Source organism: Belonocnema kinseyi, chromosome 7 (genome assembly GCF_010883055.1).
Source record: "Belonocnema kinseyi isolate 2016_QV_RU_SX_M_011 chromosome 7, B_treatae_v1, whole genome shotgun sequence".
In the NCBI taxonomy this organism is placed as follows: Eukaryota; Metazoa; Arthropoda; class Insecta; order Hymenoptera; family Cynipidae; genus Belonocnema; species Belonocnema kinseyi.
The window spans coordinates 60999348-61014075 of NC_046663.1; the positions used below are offsets into that span (position 1 = coordinate 60999348).

General features: G+C 26.4%; 1 protein-coding gene across 1 annotated transcript in view; it reads left to right on the forward strand.

The window, feature by feature from the left end:
* Positions 1-14728, forward strand: part of LOC117176826 (basement membrane-specific heparan sulfate proteoglycan core protein-like) — a 642506-nt gene that overhangs the window by 416768 nt on the left and 211010 nt on the right. Inside the window, exons 12-13 of the mRNA XM_033367162.1 lie at positions 10890-11018; positions 13180-13299. Coding sequence (XP_033223053.1) covers positions 10890-11018; positions 13180-13299 — 249 coding nt within the window. The remainder of the gene's footprint in view (positions 1-10889; positions 11019-13179; positions 13300-14728) is intronic.

Sequence of the window (14728 nt, forward strand, 5' to 3'; positions counted from 1 at the left end):
GAGTAATCTTTTTTTTCTTAAATTCTTCTTTTTGAATTGAAAATTAAATTACTTGGTAGAAACTTAAACTATTTGGTTAAAAATGTAATTATTTTGATGAAAATTCAACAATTTTGTTAAGGAGTCATCTTTTATTTTATTTATTTTTGTTTAAATTCGTCTTTTTGCATTGAAAATTAAATTATTTAGCAGAAAATTATACTATTTGTTTGAAAAGTAACTTTTTACTTGAGTATCCAGAGTTTTTGTTAAAAAATCTACTATTTCGTTTAAAATTTAATTATATTGATGAAAATTCAACACTTTTATCAAGAAGTTCTAATTTTTAGTGATATTTCAAATGTTTTGTTACAGATTCGTCTTTTTGGATTATAAATTAAGTTAATTGGTAAACAAATTAAGCTATTTGGTTGAGAATTCAACAATTTTGTTGCAATTTGTTGAACATTTAACGCATTTTAGAAAATTCAAGAGTTCGGTTAAAATGTTGTTTTCTTTTTGATTCCAAAATTTCTCTTGCTTCTTAAATTTCTTTTACTTCTCAATGTTGGTCGAGGATACAACTTTTTTTTAAAATTTATCTCTTTTGGTAAAACATAACTGTTTTTAATTAAAAATTTAAACGCTTTTAGTAGAAATCTCTATAAATCCATTTTTTGTTGAAATTTATATATATATATATATATATATATATATTTTTTTAATTTAACTACTCCTTTTCTGGTGAAAAGGTGATCTTTTTTAGTTGAAAATTCAATTACCAGGTTAAAAGTTAAACTAATTTCATCAAAATTAATTTTTGTTGTTGAAGATTCATCTCTTTGAACTATTGTCTCTCAAAATTCGTATCTTTTTAAGGTTAAAAATACAACTTCAGATTAAAATTGGTCTATTTTGGTTAAGGATCTTACTATTCTGTTAAAAATGTATTCTCTTTTCCATTAAAAATCAAGTTTTTCAAATAAAAATTTAAGTATTCGATTTCTTCATTGCAAAGTAATCTTTTTTAGATGGAAAAATCATGTTTTTAGATGAAAGTTGAGTTATTTGTTTAGAACTCGATCGATTGTTTAGAAATTTCAATATTTGTTATCAAACTTTTCGAAACAACAATTTGTCAAATATAATTTAATATAGCACCCATAGTTATTTAGATGAACTGATTCCTCTATTTCCACTGTTATCAACTTAGTTAAAAAAATGTTTTTTGGCATCTTATTTTTTTAGGGCCTTCTTCAGTCGGTTTACATTTGATGTCTATCGTTTATGAATATTAAACAGAAAAACTGCTGAACAATATGAAATTAATTAAAATAAAGTAAACTGGAAAACGATTTAAGGTTCAAAAAAATGTAAGAATAAGAGAAATTAAAAGCACGGCACTCGTGAATAAGAAATTATAAAAAATAATTAAAGTCGCATTTCCAAGTCCCGGTGGTGCACCCGTCAAGTAGGAACTTCGTGGTAAATTTTTTTGTTAATTATTCTTTTTAATCGCCTGGGAACAGTCGCTAACAATATTAGAATAAAGCGGCCAGAAAACGCTTATGGAATGACGACGGCTGCGAGCGACATAAAAATTTCACTGTCCACCAAAATCCCACCCCTTTTCATTGAAATTTACTTGCGTTTATTAGTCGCCCTAATGACCGACCACATTTTAATCCGACATTAATCCCTCGAGACTCGGTTCGCCAAAAGTCGCCGCTGTCAGAAATTTCGTTTCGTTCTCGCGCTTTGCATTCACCGTTGCTAATTTCGGTCGAGAATTATAAATATGTCACTTGTGAAATTGATCGAGCTACGCGGAAATTAAATTCAAGCCAATGGCGTCAGTTCTGCATTAATTATTATTTAAATGACTAGATTCCCAATTTAAGAGTATGCAATGTCCATTTTTTCCTCGAATTTCCATTCATAACGCCTCTAAATTGGTCCGAGTAAAAAAAGAAACTGTTTTTTTTGTTGAATAAAATGACATTTAGAAGTTCCGCGATAGGGTGGTTCAAAAATGCATCAGCATTTTTTTTCGAATTTTTGTAAATACCGCCACAAATTTTTATGATTAAAAGAACATGAATGCCTTTTCTTGTTGAATAAAAATAACATTTAGAGGTTCCGCAATAATGTGCTCCAAAAGTGCACTGGATTTTTTTTCGAATTTTCATGCATATCACCCAAAAATTTGCTCGAATACGCAAAGAAATGCATTTAAAAAAAAGTAGAGGTTCCGCAAGCCCCTTGAAGTTTAACGCGTATTTTTCATAAGAAAAATAGACTTTTTTGTAAATTTTATTCAGAATCGTCAACATTAGGAAAATCGATGTAAAACTCAACATTTTCCTGTACAATTAGCTATATAATACAAATAATGATTTTTTTCATATCATCCGTACATATCTGTTTTATATGGTCCCGACGAAACCTCATAAATGAAAACTTGGGTTTTGCGAGGATCTGGAGTTAATTATGAATTTCTTGGTTTAAAAAAAAAGAAAAATTGTTTCTAATACATAAAATACTACTTTTGCTGATACTTAGATATTTAGATAAATCGTTTAAACAATTTATTGTTGTTTTTCGTAAATTTCTTTTAAAATAGAGTAATAAACTCGCAGTTTTTTCAGAATTTATCATCTTTTTTTAAACTTTTCTGTTAGATCAAGCCAAAAATCGATTCAGTTTTTTAGAGATAATTTCTTAAGCTATTTATTATTATTAATTATATTTTCTTAGGATATGGCTAGAAAGTGGCAGTTTTTTTTCAAAATTTCTACTTTTTGACCACTTTTCAATTGGGGTAAGTTAATAATTAATTCAAGTTAACAAAGATAATTGTTTAGATAATTTATTATTACTTTTAATAATATTCTTTCTAAATAATGATAGAAAATTACGGTTGTTTCCCTGAAATTTTTAATTTTTTGTCCTCTTTTGACATAGAGCGAGGTAAAAATGAATGCAATTTATTAAACATAATTGTTCAAACAGATTATTATTTTTATATTAATTTCTTCCTTTCATAATAGTCAGGGTAATGTTACAATAATTCAAGTTAACAAACATAATATTTCGAACAATCTACTATTATTTTAAATAATTTTTTTCTTAAATAACAATAGAAAGATTTAGTCTTTTCTGAAATTTTTAACTTTGATTTGGTTTTTTAGGTATGAACAAATATTAAAAAAACAATAAAAATAACCATTAAGTTCAAAATCTCTTTCTATTTTTAAATATATATTTTTCTGAAGTAAAACATATATTTGAAATATTTTTCAAATTTTCCAGAGAGATCATAATAAATGTACATTTTCTTTTAATTATTTACTTTTGTTACTTACTTTTAGTTTGAATTAATATTAATATTTATAATTTCTTCCTACCTAAAAATTGAAAGAAAAGATGAAAGTTTTAGAAAAACCCGCAAATTTCTAATATTCCTCTTAGAGAATTTAGTTATAAAACAATAAGAAACTGTTGAAAAAATTATCTTTGTCAACTTGGAATAGTTAATAGCTCACTCTAATTCAAACTTTGATAAAAGGTAGAAAATTTCAAAAGAAACTACAACTTTCTAGAATTTTTCTAAGATGGTATTAATATATTTAATAAAAAATAGTATTAAAAATTCTTTCTGTTAAATTTAATTCCTTATTGCCTTGTAACTGAGAAGTCGAAAATAAGTTTAAAAATTTAGAAAAAACCGCGAATTTTTAAATCTATTCTAAGTGTTTAAATAGAATTTTTTGTAAAAAACGTGACTTCTGTCACAAAAGAATCACTGATGTCATTTTCGCTGTTGAAAATTAAATAATTTTAAATATTGGTAATTTCGAAAGTTTAAACTTGAAAAAAATGTTAAAAATTGAAAAATTTCTTTCTTCGCTACAAAATTAAGGTGTGTTTAATTAGGGTCTATAAATGAAAAAATAACACGTGAAAAACGATTTAGAAATGATGGAAAATATCACAATATTTAAAATCGAATACCTCCCAATTTAAGAAATTCAAACTTTAAATAAAGTCAAAAGTAATTTACAATTGTAAATGGAAATTCGAACCGACCATACATTTTTATTATAGATAAAAATATTGCGTAATAGAAGATCTTTCTCCTGATTATTTATATTACATTCCTTTGGCAACAGATTCCAATATATTCATTCATGAGTGATTGGAGTTCATTTAATTTAACCTTTAAATCTTCATCTATAATTTGTTTCACTATTTAAAAAAACTACAGTTTACAAATACTACATTCTTAATACGAAAAAAAATTTCAAACAACTATTTATTTTTTAGGCTTATTCCTTTATTTTTTTCTAAGGTTATACAAATATAATATTCCTAGGATTCTTGAGAAAATTCAAAATGATTGTTGAAAATTTTAGATATTGCAAATCAAAATTCAGACAAAAAAGTTAATCTTAAAACAAATTTCAATTCCAAAAAGATTTTTATTTTTAATCAGAAACAGTTAAATTCATCTAAAAAGATAATATGAACTTTTTAACAATATACTTGAATCATTAACAGTTTAATTTTCAAAAAATACGTTCATTTTTCACTAAAAAGATTAATTTTGTACGAAAAAGATAAATTTGAAACTAAACTAATTAAGATTCAACTTAAATTATTGACATTTGATTTTTCAATCCAAAGAGATTTTAATTTTTAGTAAACAGCAGTGTAATGCATAAAGGAGTGGATTATAAACAAAACAGTTGATTCCTCAACAACAACAAATTTCTGTATTGAAGTAAATAAATCAGTCAAACTATTATTCAAATAAAAAAAAATTGATTAACAATAATAATTTTCCTTCCTTATTTGCTTTAATATTATATAAATATAATATTCCTAGGTTCCATTTGCATGATGGCGAAGAATTTAAATATATTTTATTAATTTGAAATTTTCGTACATACTTTTAAACATTTCGAAACTCTTCGAAATGTCTAATACTCCTAATGTTATTTTATCAATAGTCAAATTTCTTTTTAAATTCCGTACAATTAAAAAGGTTGCCTCAAAACTTTCCAAATTTTGTTTTGACAACTTATGAAGTCTTTTCGAAAATGTTTCAAAATATTTTAAAATTTCTACTTAAATTTTTTGTTGTATACTAATGAATCACTTAAGCTTCCCAGGAATTTAGGAAAAAATTTTAAAACACTGGAAACTTTTTAAAATCTTTAGAAAGCTTCTACATATAATGCTGAAATCTTCAAAAATTGACATTTTATTTTAAGTTTTTTAAATACTTTTAAGTTTAAAATTATTTTCGTGTATCTTCAAACCTTTTAAGTAGCTTGTAAATTTATTCGAATTTTTATAAAATTCTGTAATCTTTCAAAATAGAACAATTTTGGTTTTTAATCTTCGAGCTTCTTTTCCGAATTTTAAGGAAATATTCTCTTAAAATAAATTTTATGAAATAAAAATATATGTTTTTATTTTAAATAAGAAATGACAAAAAATATAATTAAATCGAATAAAAATGTAAATTTAAAAAATTAATTTATTAAAATAAAAATTAAATTTACATTTTACCTTAAATCTTAAAAAACTACATGTCTTGAAATCTTTTTAAATTAAAAATTTTTTCAAAATCTTTTAAATTCTTTTTCGGCGTTTCGGTGTTTTAAAATAAAACCGAGCATAAATCTAAACCATTTAAAACTGTTCAGGTGTCAACGATAAATAATCTTTGCAAATATGAAGATATTAAAAGTTATTGTCTATAATTTGTTCTCATCACTTTAAAAATGTGAAGAAGTTTACAAATTATAGTGAGATCGCAAAATGTTAACTGTTTTATTTCTCAATATTAAAAAAAAACATTTACAATTATAATGTTCTTTTTTATCAATAATGTTTAGAAACATTCAGAAATAAATTATGTCATCAAAATAAAATTACATACTTGAACTTCTTTATTTACTAAATTGAGAGGTACAGAAAATTATTAATAACTATTAATTAATTAATAGATACAGTCTGATTTTATTCTTTTAACATTTGTTAAAAATTTATTGAAATAGTTCAGAAATTTCGCCTTTATTTAAAAGTTGCTTTTATTATTTAAAAAATTATATACAATTTAAATTTTCTCTTTTAAAAATAAATTTTTGGAATTGAAATTTCGCATTCAGAAATTTTGATTGATAAAATTACACAACATTTGAAAGAAAAAACAGTATTCAACCAATCAGGTAGCCAACAGCAATGAGCGCCAGAATTCGTTAATTTCGTTCCGCCTTTTTTTAGATAGGATCGGGAAACCATTACACAGAATTGAATGTCATATAAAAAATTACTTCCTAGGATAGGTAATACTCATTCATCTAAAAATGGAACATTTCATTTGAGTTTTTAGAGAGGTGATAAATGATCTTTATTGCCGATAGGCTAGTCACGTTTCTATTGTACTGCTTCGATCAAAGAATCAATCCATTCCTTTAACATCCTTTTAATCTACCAGAAATTTTATTAGAACCACTACTTTTATTAGATTTTTATCGCATTTATTTTTTATTTTTTATAATAGTAGTTTTAATTTTGTAATTATTTTTTTTTCTTAATTGCTTCGTTTCATTAGAGGCTTATAATTTGCTCTAGGTAAGAATTTGATGTCGTTTGTAAGATAAGAGTTTGATGCATATTCATGAATTAATTATGGAAAATGATTATTACGAAAGGAATAGACGTAATCATAATTCTATCCTCTTTGCAACAAGAAAGTGTTTAATTTTATCGAAGGAATGGTAGAATATAACAACTTAATTTAAGTAATCATGGAATTTGTGCATGATATAGATAGTATCAATATTTTCTTTGAATACATTTTTATTTTACTAGCAGGGTTGCATGGTATATTTACAATAAACAAATATGTGTTTAATTATTTCGTAGCGTATTAATTATGGTGGAGGATTAAACTTATATTAACTAACATCGAATTGAATCTGCAGAACACTTTTGTGTGTTCAATTAATTATTTATAATTAATTGTGTTCTTTTTTGTGGCTTATTGTCCGATTGAGTAAATTAATCGTACTTGTTTAATTTCTATATTTTCTTCATTGGCTATTCGTAATTCTTTGCATTATGATTTATAAACAATTTCCTGTCTCCTTGAATCTACTTTCATTATTGCAAATTAAGATAGTAAAAAACAAAATTTATATTAATTTTCTATTTATTAAAATTTTTAATAGAATTTGCTTAAGTTTTAGTCAATTTGTCAGATCGTCGTTTCATTAGTGAAGCTCAATTTTGCACTTCTTCCGACTTCTTCGCCCTTATAAAATTCTTCGTGATTTTTGTGTGCTATTATGATACCTATATTTATTTATCATTCAGGAAAATTATAATTTTTTGAACATTATGTACAGTCAAACCTGTTTTTCCTCTCTAATGGTTCTCTTTCTGTTTTGTCACGCCTGAGTGAACACCGCACCTCCCCCCTCCGCAGCTTCTCTGTACCTGTCGCTGCGGCGCCGCATCAATTCTCGGAAATACTAAATCCAGAAACACTAAATCAAGTTTCGACTGTATTATCATAATTATAACTTTATTCAACGATATAGGTACACTTAATTCCCTCGGATTCAGCATTCTACATTTTGGATTTAGATTTTTTTATGTAATCTGAAATTCCAAATTTCTCTATGCTATGAATTAATTCTTTGGAAGGCTTCACACTGATCTGCTTTCACTTATGAGCTAATTACGAATTGATTATCGCAAAGTCAGAGTGTAATTAAGTGATGAACGAAAGCAGCTTTGTAGCCTGTAAAGCAAAACTTTTTGTGTGAACTTACTAAAACAGAGGGATCGAAAATTTATGTTACACGAGAGTCTATAATTTTATTCTTAAACGGAAAAAAATTTTTGATGCGCTCGAAGTTCTTTCTTTAAGGGCCACTGAAAAAAAAGTTTATAGTTGAACTTAAGATATTTATCCTTGAAATGACCACAAATATCGTTAATTAGTACAAATAATTATTTAAATAAATTAATGAGGTGCGCTTTTCAGCCATTCTCGAGAAAAACGGCTGTAGAAGAATCCACGCATGTTACATGGACCGCGATGAAAACGTTTTAGAATTTCCGCGAAGATTGGGCGGTAGCCTTTCGAGCTTGTAACAAGTAGTCCGGGCTCGACTCCTGTTGTCATTTTTGGACAATTTCTTTTCATTTAAATTTTTGTGTCATTGCAATTGACTATTAATTTTATTTAAATAAAGACTAAATATTAATTTTTAACAATTTTTCCTATGAAAACATTGGTTTCAGCAACCTTTAACACTTTTACTCTAAGCAAAGTTTATTTTTTTACAAATTTTTATTTTTTTGCATTTAACTGATCATTTATATTCGTGTTATTAATATTTTTATATGAGATAAAAATCAAATATATTAAAATATTGTAAAGAATAGAATAAATGTTTAAATATAAAGAAGTAGTGAAATAAAAATATTTAATAATATAATATAAATAAAATATAGTTTCTATTTTTTTTTAACTTTTTCACAGATGAACCTAGGTTTTCATCATAGCCAATAAAATGCACATAAAATAAAAAATATTTTTTGATAAACATTGAGAATATCACTTTTTGTAAAATATATGTTTACAAAAAAGCTCAAAACTTAAGTTTTTTGTTTTTTGACTTCCTGCAGATTATTACAATTTTACTACTTTTGTGAATTACAATATATAAAGTAATATAAAATTCTTCCGAGAAATAAGCAAAAGTTGTACTCGTTTGTAATTTTTTTTCTTATTTGTGGTATTTATTTCTAGCTTACTGTAAAATTGGTTTTAGTTTTTTGCACTTTTTTTCTAAAAATGTCTTATTCTGCTTCAAAATTACGTTTAGAACAGTGAATATATAGGCAACATTTTCCTGTACAAAAATTTTGCATAAGTGAAATTTCTTGTTTATCTGTGATTTATTACAATAGCATTTGTAATTCTGCACAATAATTTACATAAAATCAAAAGAGATTTTTTGAATTCAAAACTCCAATCTTAAACATTTTTAAATGCAATAGATTTTTGTAAAACCTTGTAGATTTTTATAATAAAGTTATTAATAAAATGTTATAAAAGTTTTAGAGTTGTAGAAATTTGTACCTTAATGTTTTTTTTCACAGTTATACAAGAAAGTACGAAAAAAAATCTTATTTGTATGTCATTGTTAACAAAAATGGTTAGAAATGAATATTTTGGCTTGATTCAAATAAATTTGAGAGTAAATTGCAATAAAAAATTAAATAAAAAAAAATGACAAGCAGTTCCGGTGGCAAGATACGAGCCCAGTCTTTCCGGTTAAAATTAACATTTGAAAACTAAAATTTAACCGAAAGTTAAAAGATTCTCGTAGACTGGTCCATTTAGCCTGCACGAATTTTCTTAAGCTGTTTTTCTCGTGAATCTCTATGCAATAAAAATATTGGAGGTCTGAATATGACTAGAAATTTATAATTAACATTACAGTTAACGCCAAAATTATTAAGATTCAAAAAGCCTCAATAAAATTAAATTAAGTGAAATTAACAGCAAAAAGATTAAAAAATTTGCATTCTTTTTCAAAACTTGGATAGGAACTAATATCATTGCTTCGTATTTCTGACTAAACATAAAATTCCACTTGTCGTAGAAAACAAAAAGAAAAAATTACTTTATTCAAATGTATTTATGTTTTGCTCTCTTGATTTTTCAGTATTCTTTTGTTTAAACTATACATTTTTTGTGGTGAATAAGAATTTGCAAAGTTAGGTAAAAAAATAAATGTTTTTCCGCAAGACTCGAGTTTTCAAGTTTCTTTATTACTGTTTTTCTTCTTAAATATTACTAATTTTCCTAAATTATTTTTCTTATCTCATTAATTAATTTAACCCATCCTACCAGAATTTTCACGCGTAACTTATTTTTAAAGCAAGTCTTCAAGGTCTTTCGATGAATATAACTATCACATCTAAAAATGCAGTGTTCAATTCTTTTACATGTTTATAATTTTAATTATTATACAGTTTCCATTTTTCTCAAAAATACCTATTTTTAGTGTCGCTTTCAATTTTGTATTTTAGGGCTCAGAATTGATACAGATTATCTGCTGAATGTTGTCACTAAATTCATCTAGAAATTAATTCTCTACTGCCTGTTTGAAACCTCGTTACTTTTCTCCGTTATGTCCAAATGTCAATTAAAACTTGAATCGGATATTGGTTTTAAGAATTTTTTGCTAGAAAAATATCTAGTAATATTTAGTGGATTTGTTACGGTTCAAACTATTTGCGGATCGACTTTTCGCTCCGCAAGTGCACCAACACTCCTTTGCCCAAGCCCAGGCTTGGACAATGTTGGTCGGACGCTCTTGGTCGGACGCTCAGAAGTTGGACCAAGGAATGTTGGTCCAAATGCGGATCGACCGTTCGACCCGCGGATGGACCGCTGACCGGGCTTGGACCGTAACAGATAGAATAAATATAATGTTGCAATTTTGTTCAATCTAACCAATTTTTTTGGTGAGTCAACCAAACTCTTTATCTACTAAAAGATTTGGTTTAAACAACCAACAAATTTTGTTTGGTCAACCAAATATTATATTGGCTATATAATAACTATAATATGTGCTTAATGCAGTGAAAATTTTGTCAATTATATGTACTAAATCTGAGTTTTGTCTAGCAATTAATTCTATTTTTCGTTTAATTTTTGTGTCTGAGTCTTTTCCCAAAATCTTCCAAAATTGTGTCGCTTGTGTCAATTCGAGCTTTTTCTCTTCTTCGTCTGCTGGATCAATCCTCGTGAAAAGTAGTGGATCAGAAAAAAATATCGCCAGAATCGATTAGCTTGAATTCAATTCTTGCAGAAAGGAAAATATGTACAGAAGACGAATTCGAATGCACGCCAGGGTACTGCGTGTCAAGTTCCAGACGTTGCGACGGAGTCAATGACTGTCAAAATAGAAAGGACGAGTTAAACTGTGGAGTATACAACAGTACGAAATATAATTTTATTTGTAATTGCACAACAGTTGAACCAAATTCAGAGGAAACCTAAGTATTTCTCATTTCACATTTCATTCCCGACGGCTTACCCAAAATTGGTTGATAGGCAATTATATTGTTAATAGGTGGATTTCACGACATACAGCGGGTAAAAACAAGTTTGTTTGGAAAAAAAGTCTAGAACTTACAATTTTAATCTATAATATAATATAAAAATTAATAAAATTTCTTACTAGTTAAGAGAATTTTCTTGATTAGCTCGGTTGCAAACTAATTTCCTCTATAAGAAGTAAACTTCATGGCTATTTTTTATGTTTTTAGAACGAAATTTTGTATTTTCTTAAAAATCTCGGCATGACTGAAAAGTCCCAAAAAATAAAGTTCCTGATTCTCTAAAATTTATGAATTAAAAAATTATCGAATAATAAAATTCCTGAACCGTTTTTAAAGCTACCAAATTTGAAAATTCCCGAATAATAAAATTCCAGACATAAAATTGCCGAATTCCAAATTATCCGAACTAGTAAATTCCGGAATTTTAACAATTAAGAAATTTTTTAAAAATAAATATTATTTCTTTATGAAAAATACAATGGTAAAATATTTGTATCGAAGAAATTTTTTCCAACATCTAAGTTTTTTAAATTCTTCGTTGGATTCAAAATAACAATAACTGGGTAAAAACTTTATTAAAAAATAAATTTAAAAACACGTTCAACTCACACGAAAAAAGCAATTTCTTCTGAAATTTTGATTAAATAAATCAAATAAAATACAACATCCTTTTGTTAACAAGTAGTCAAGTTGAGGGTTTTCTTAGTAATTTTAAATTAATTCCGCTTAAAATAAAGAAATTTGCAATTATTTATCCAACTTATTATTTTAAATAACGTGTGAAAGGGCAAATATATGCATTTGTTTCTGATATTGGCTTAAGAAATCAACAATTCCTTTTGCTTTGAAAAATATATAAATATTGTTCTTACGTATTTCCCGAACAAAAAATCACAAATCAAGTCTTCGAGTATTTTTCATCTGGAAGTAGCACTTCTATTTATTGATTTGTTACATGAAAATATACAAATTTCTAAAATGATATAAATTTCCGAATTAATATAATTTTCAACTTTGTTTTTATATAAAGAATGTATCGAGTTTTTTTGCAAATATATTCTCACTTATCTCTCTTAAATTTAGTAAAGTTTCATTTTTTAAAAAGGTCTCAGATTGGATGAAAATTATGAGCTCTGCACTTTATCCAAAAATACTTTTTTCCCCGCAGTGCGCCAGACTAAAAAAAAACTAGACTTTTACATAATCGATTTTTTTAAACTTTGACTACTTACTTGTTTAGTACAGAAAATATAGATTTCCAAAAAGTTTCTTTTCAAACCAATTTTTTTCTAAGTTATTGCACTTTTTCTATTTCAGATCGTTTTTGAGTCTCTAAAACACGAATTGCTCCATTACGTTTATTTGAAAAAAAATTTTATTGTTTAAAAACTCAATTCTGTGTGTCCTTTTAGAGAAAAATGATAAAACCTATGTGTTTTACATAAACTCATTCAAAAATAATTTATTGTGAAAAAAATTATTTTACAATGTGTTATTTCAATTTTATTTTGTTTACAATGTAATTCAATACTTTTTCTTTAGTCACAAAATAAGTTTTGAAAGTGATTTTAAACATGTTTTAAAGTAAGTTTTTTAAAAGTCAAGATTTTTTTGTTTAATGACATGAAAATAAGGAATGTTATTTTTATGAAGGAAATTAGATTATCTTATCTGCTAAACAAATAAGTATCCAAATTAAAAAAAAACAATGTTGTAAAAAAATTGATTTGGTGGTGGAAATTAAAGCACGAATTTTGATTTGATATTTGCCTGAGCATGTGAATGAAATAGTATTTTTAATAAACAAAAGTAATGAATAAAGCACCCGATGTTAATAATAGTGAAGATAGAGCGCACTTAATTTAAGGCAGAATAATTTCAGAAATTACATGTTTTTGTAATCTGTGATTACAAATCAGAAGTTAGTCGAACATTTCAGATAAATCTCCGTTGATTTTTTTTTATTTACACATTTCAGTTAATTATTCTTTTTCGTTTTATTTATTTAAGTTTTATTTTATTTTTAAATCAACACAGAAACACGAAATTGTGGACAGGACCAGTTCGAGTGTGATAATGGTCGTTGCATCAACATAAATTCGAGGTGTGATGGTCGCCAGGATTGCCGCGATTTTACTGACGAGTACAATTGCAATGGTAGATATTTATTCTAATTTTGATTTGATTTTATTATGTTTATTTAGTTATGCATGCTTTCCTTTTAATTTTTATTTCAGACTTTACAGGACTTCTTATCGATACTGGAATTATAATTTCTAAGCTACAAAACTCTCAATGAAAATTTACTTATTAGATGACACTATTAAATACATTAATTGTAAAACTGTAATTTCGTACGATATAAAAAAAAAACAATGGAACAATCGATATAAATTGCAATTTTTGGCTATCGGGACATATATAGTTAAAACATTTTACAAAAAATTTCAATTTTCCTTTCTCTGATTCCTCTTTCTGGTAATACTCACGGCTCTTCAGTTAAACATCGAATATGCTTTTGCAAAATAAAAAATGCAAATTATCAGTCAAACAGCGCGAGATAAGAAAGGTGAAAAATAATATTCTTTTTTTTTTAAGGATCTATACAATCTCTTTTCACCATTTTTTTATAGAACTCGCCGTTTTTTTCTTTCAAACATTTAAACTGCTATTGATAAATTGAAAACTAAGATTTCTTTGATATAAATTATTATAGAATTGTATAAATACATATAAACAGTAGATCGTAAGCATTGTAATAAAAGCACACAAAAAAAGTTAGTATTGTTCCTGAAAGCCGATAGAGCCGTAATTAAATTAATTTTCCTTTTAATATAAAATCCAAACAAAAACAGTCTCTTTGAAGGTAGACTGATAGAACTCTTGGCGCGCTCAAACCTACGAGCCGCGCGGAACTCGTGATATTGATTGATCAATTTTAACTTTTACACGGGTTACGACGGACCGGAAATGAAAATTTTTATTCTTTGCGTCTTTTTGATTTCCATTTTTTTTTCTTTTTGACTTACCATAATAAGCGGATTGGATTATGAATATTTCAGCCTTCTAAAATCAGAGCCTGGCCAAAAGTCCTGTTTATTAAAATTACTATTAAACCAAACAGCTTAGAATTATGCTTAAATATAATTAGGCCATTACGGAGTACACACTCAGAAAAATATCTGGTTAAAAAACCAGAATTCTGGTTAAAAAAACCAGAATTCTGGTTAAATTAACCATACAATCTGGTTAATGTAGCCAGATTTCCGATTACTCTAACCAGAAAAAAATAGTAAGGCCATATTTAACCATAATTCTGCTTGATTTAACCAGACATTTTTTGAGTGCAACATTTTTAATTAGCATAAGATTTTAACATAATTTGACTAAAGAAAAAAGAACCTATCGCAGTTAGGTACGAGGGTAGTTCAATAAGTCCTTAGAATGAAGTATAAAAACAATTTTTTTTGGTAAATTTTTTTTCATTTTTCAACGTAATCTCCTTGGAGCTCTATACACTTGGTCAATCGCTTTTCAAGTTTTTTTAATCCTTCAGAAAAGTGCGTTTTCGGAAGTTCCTCAAAAT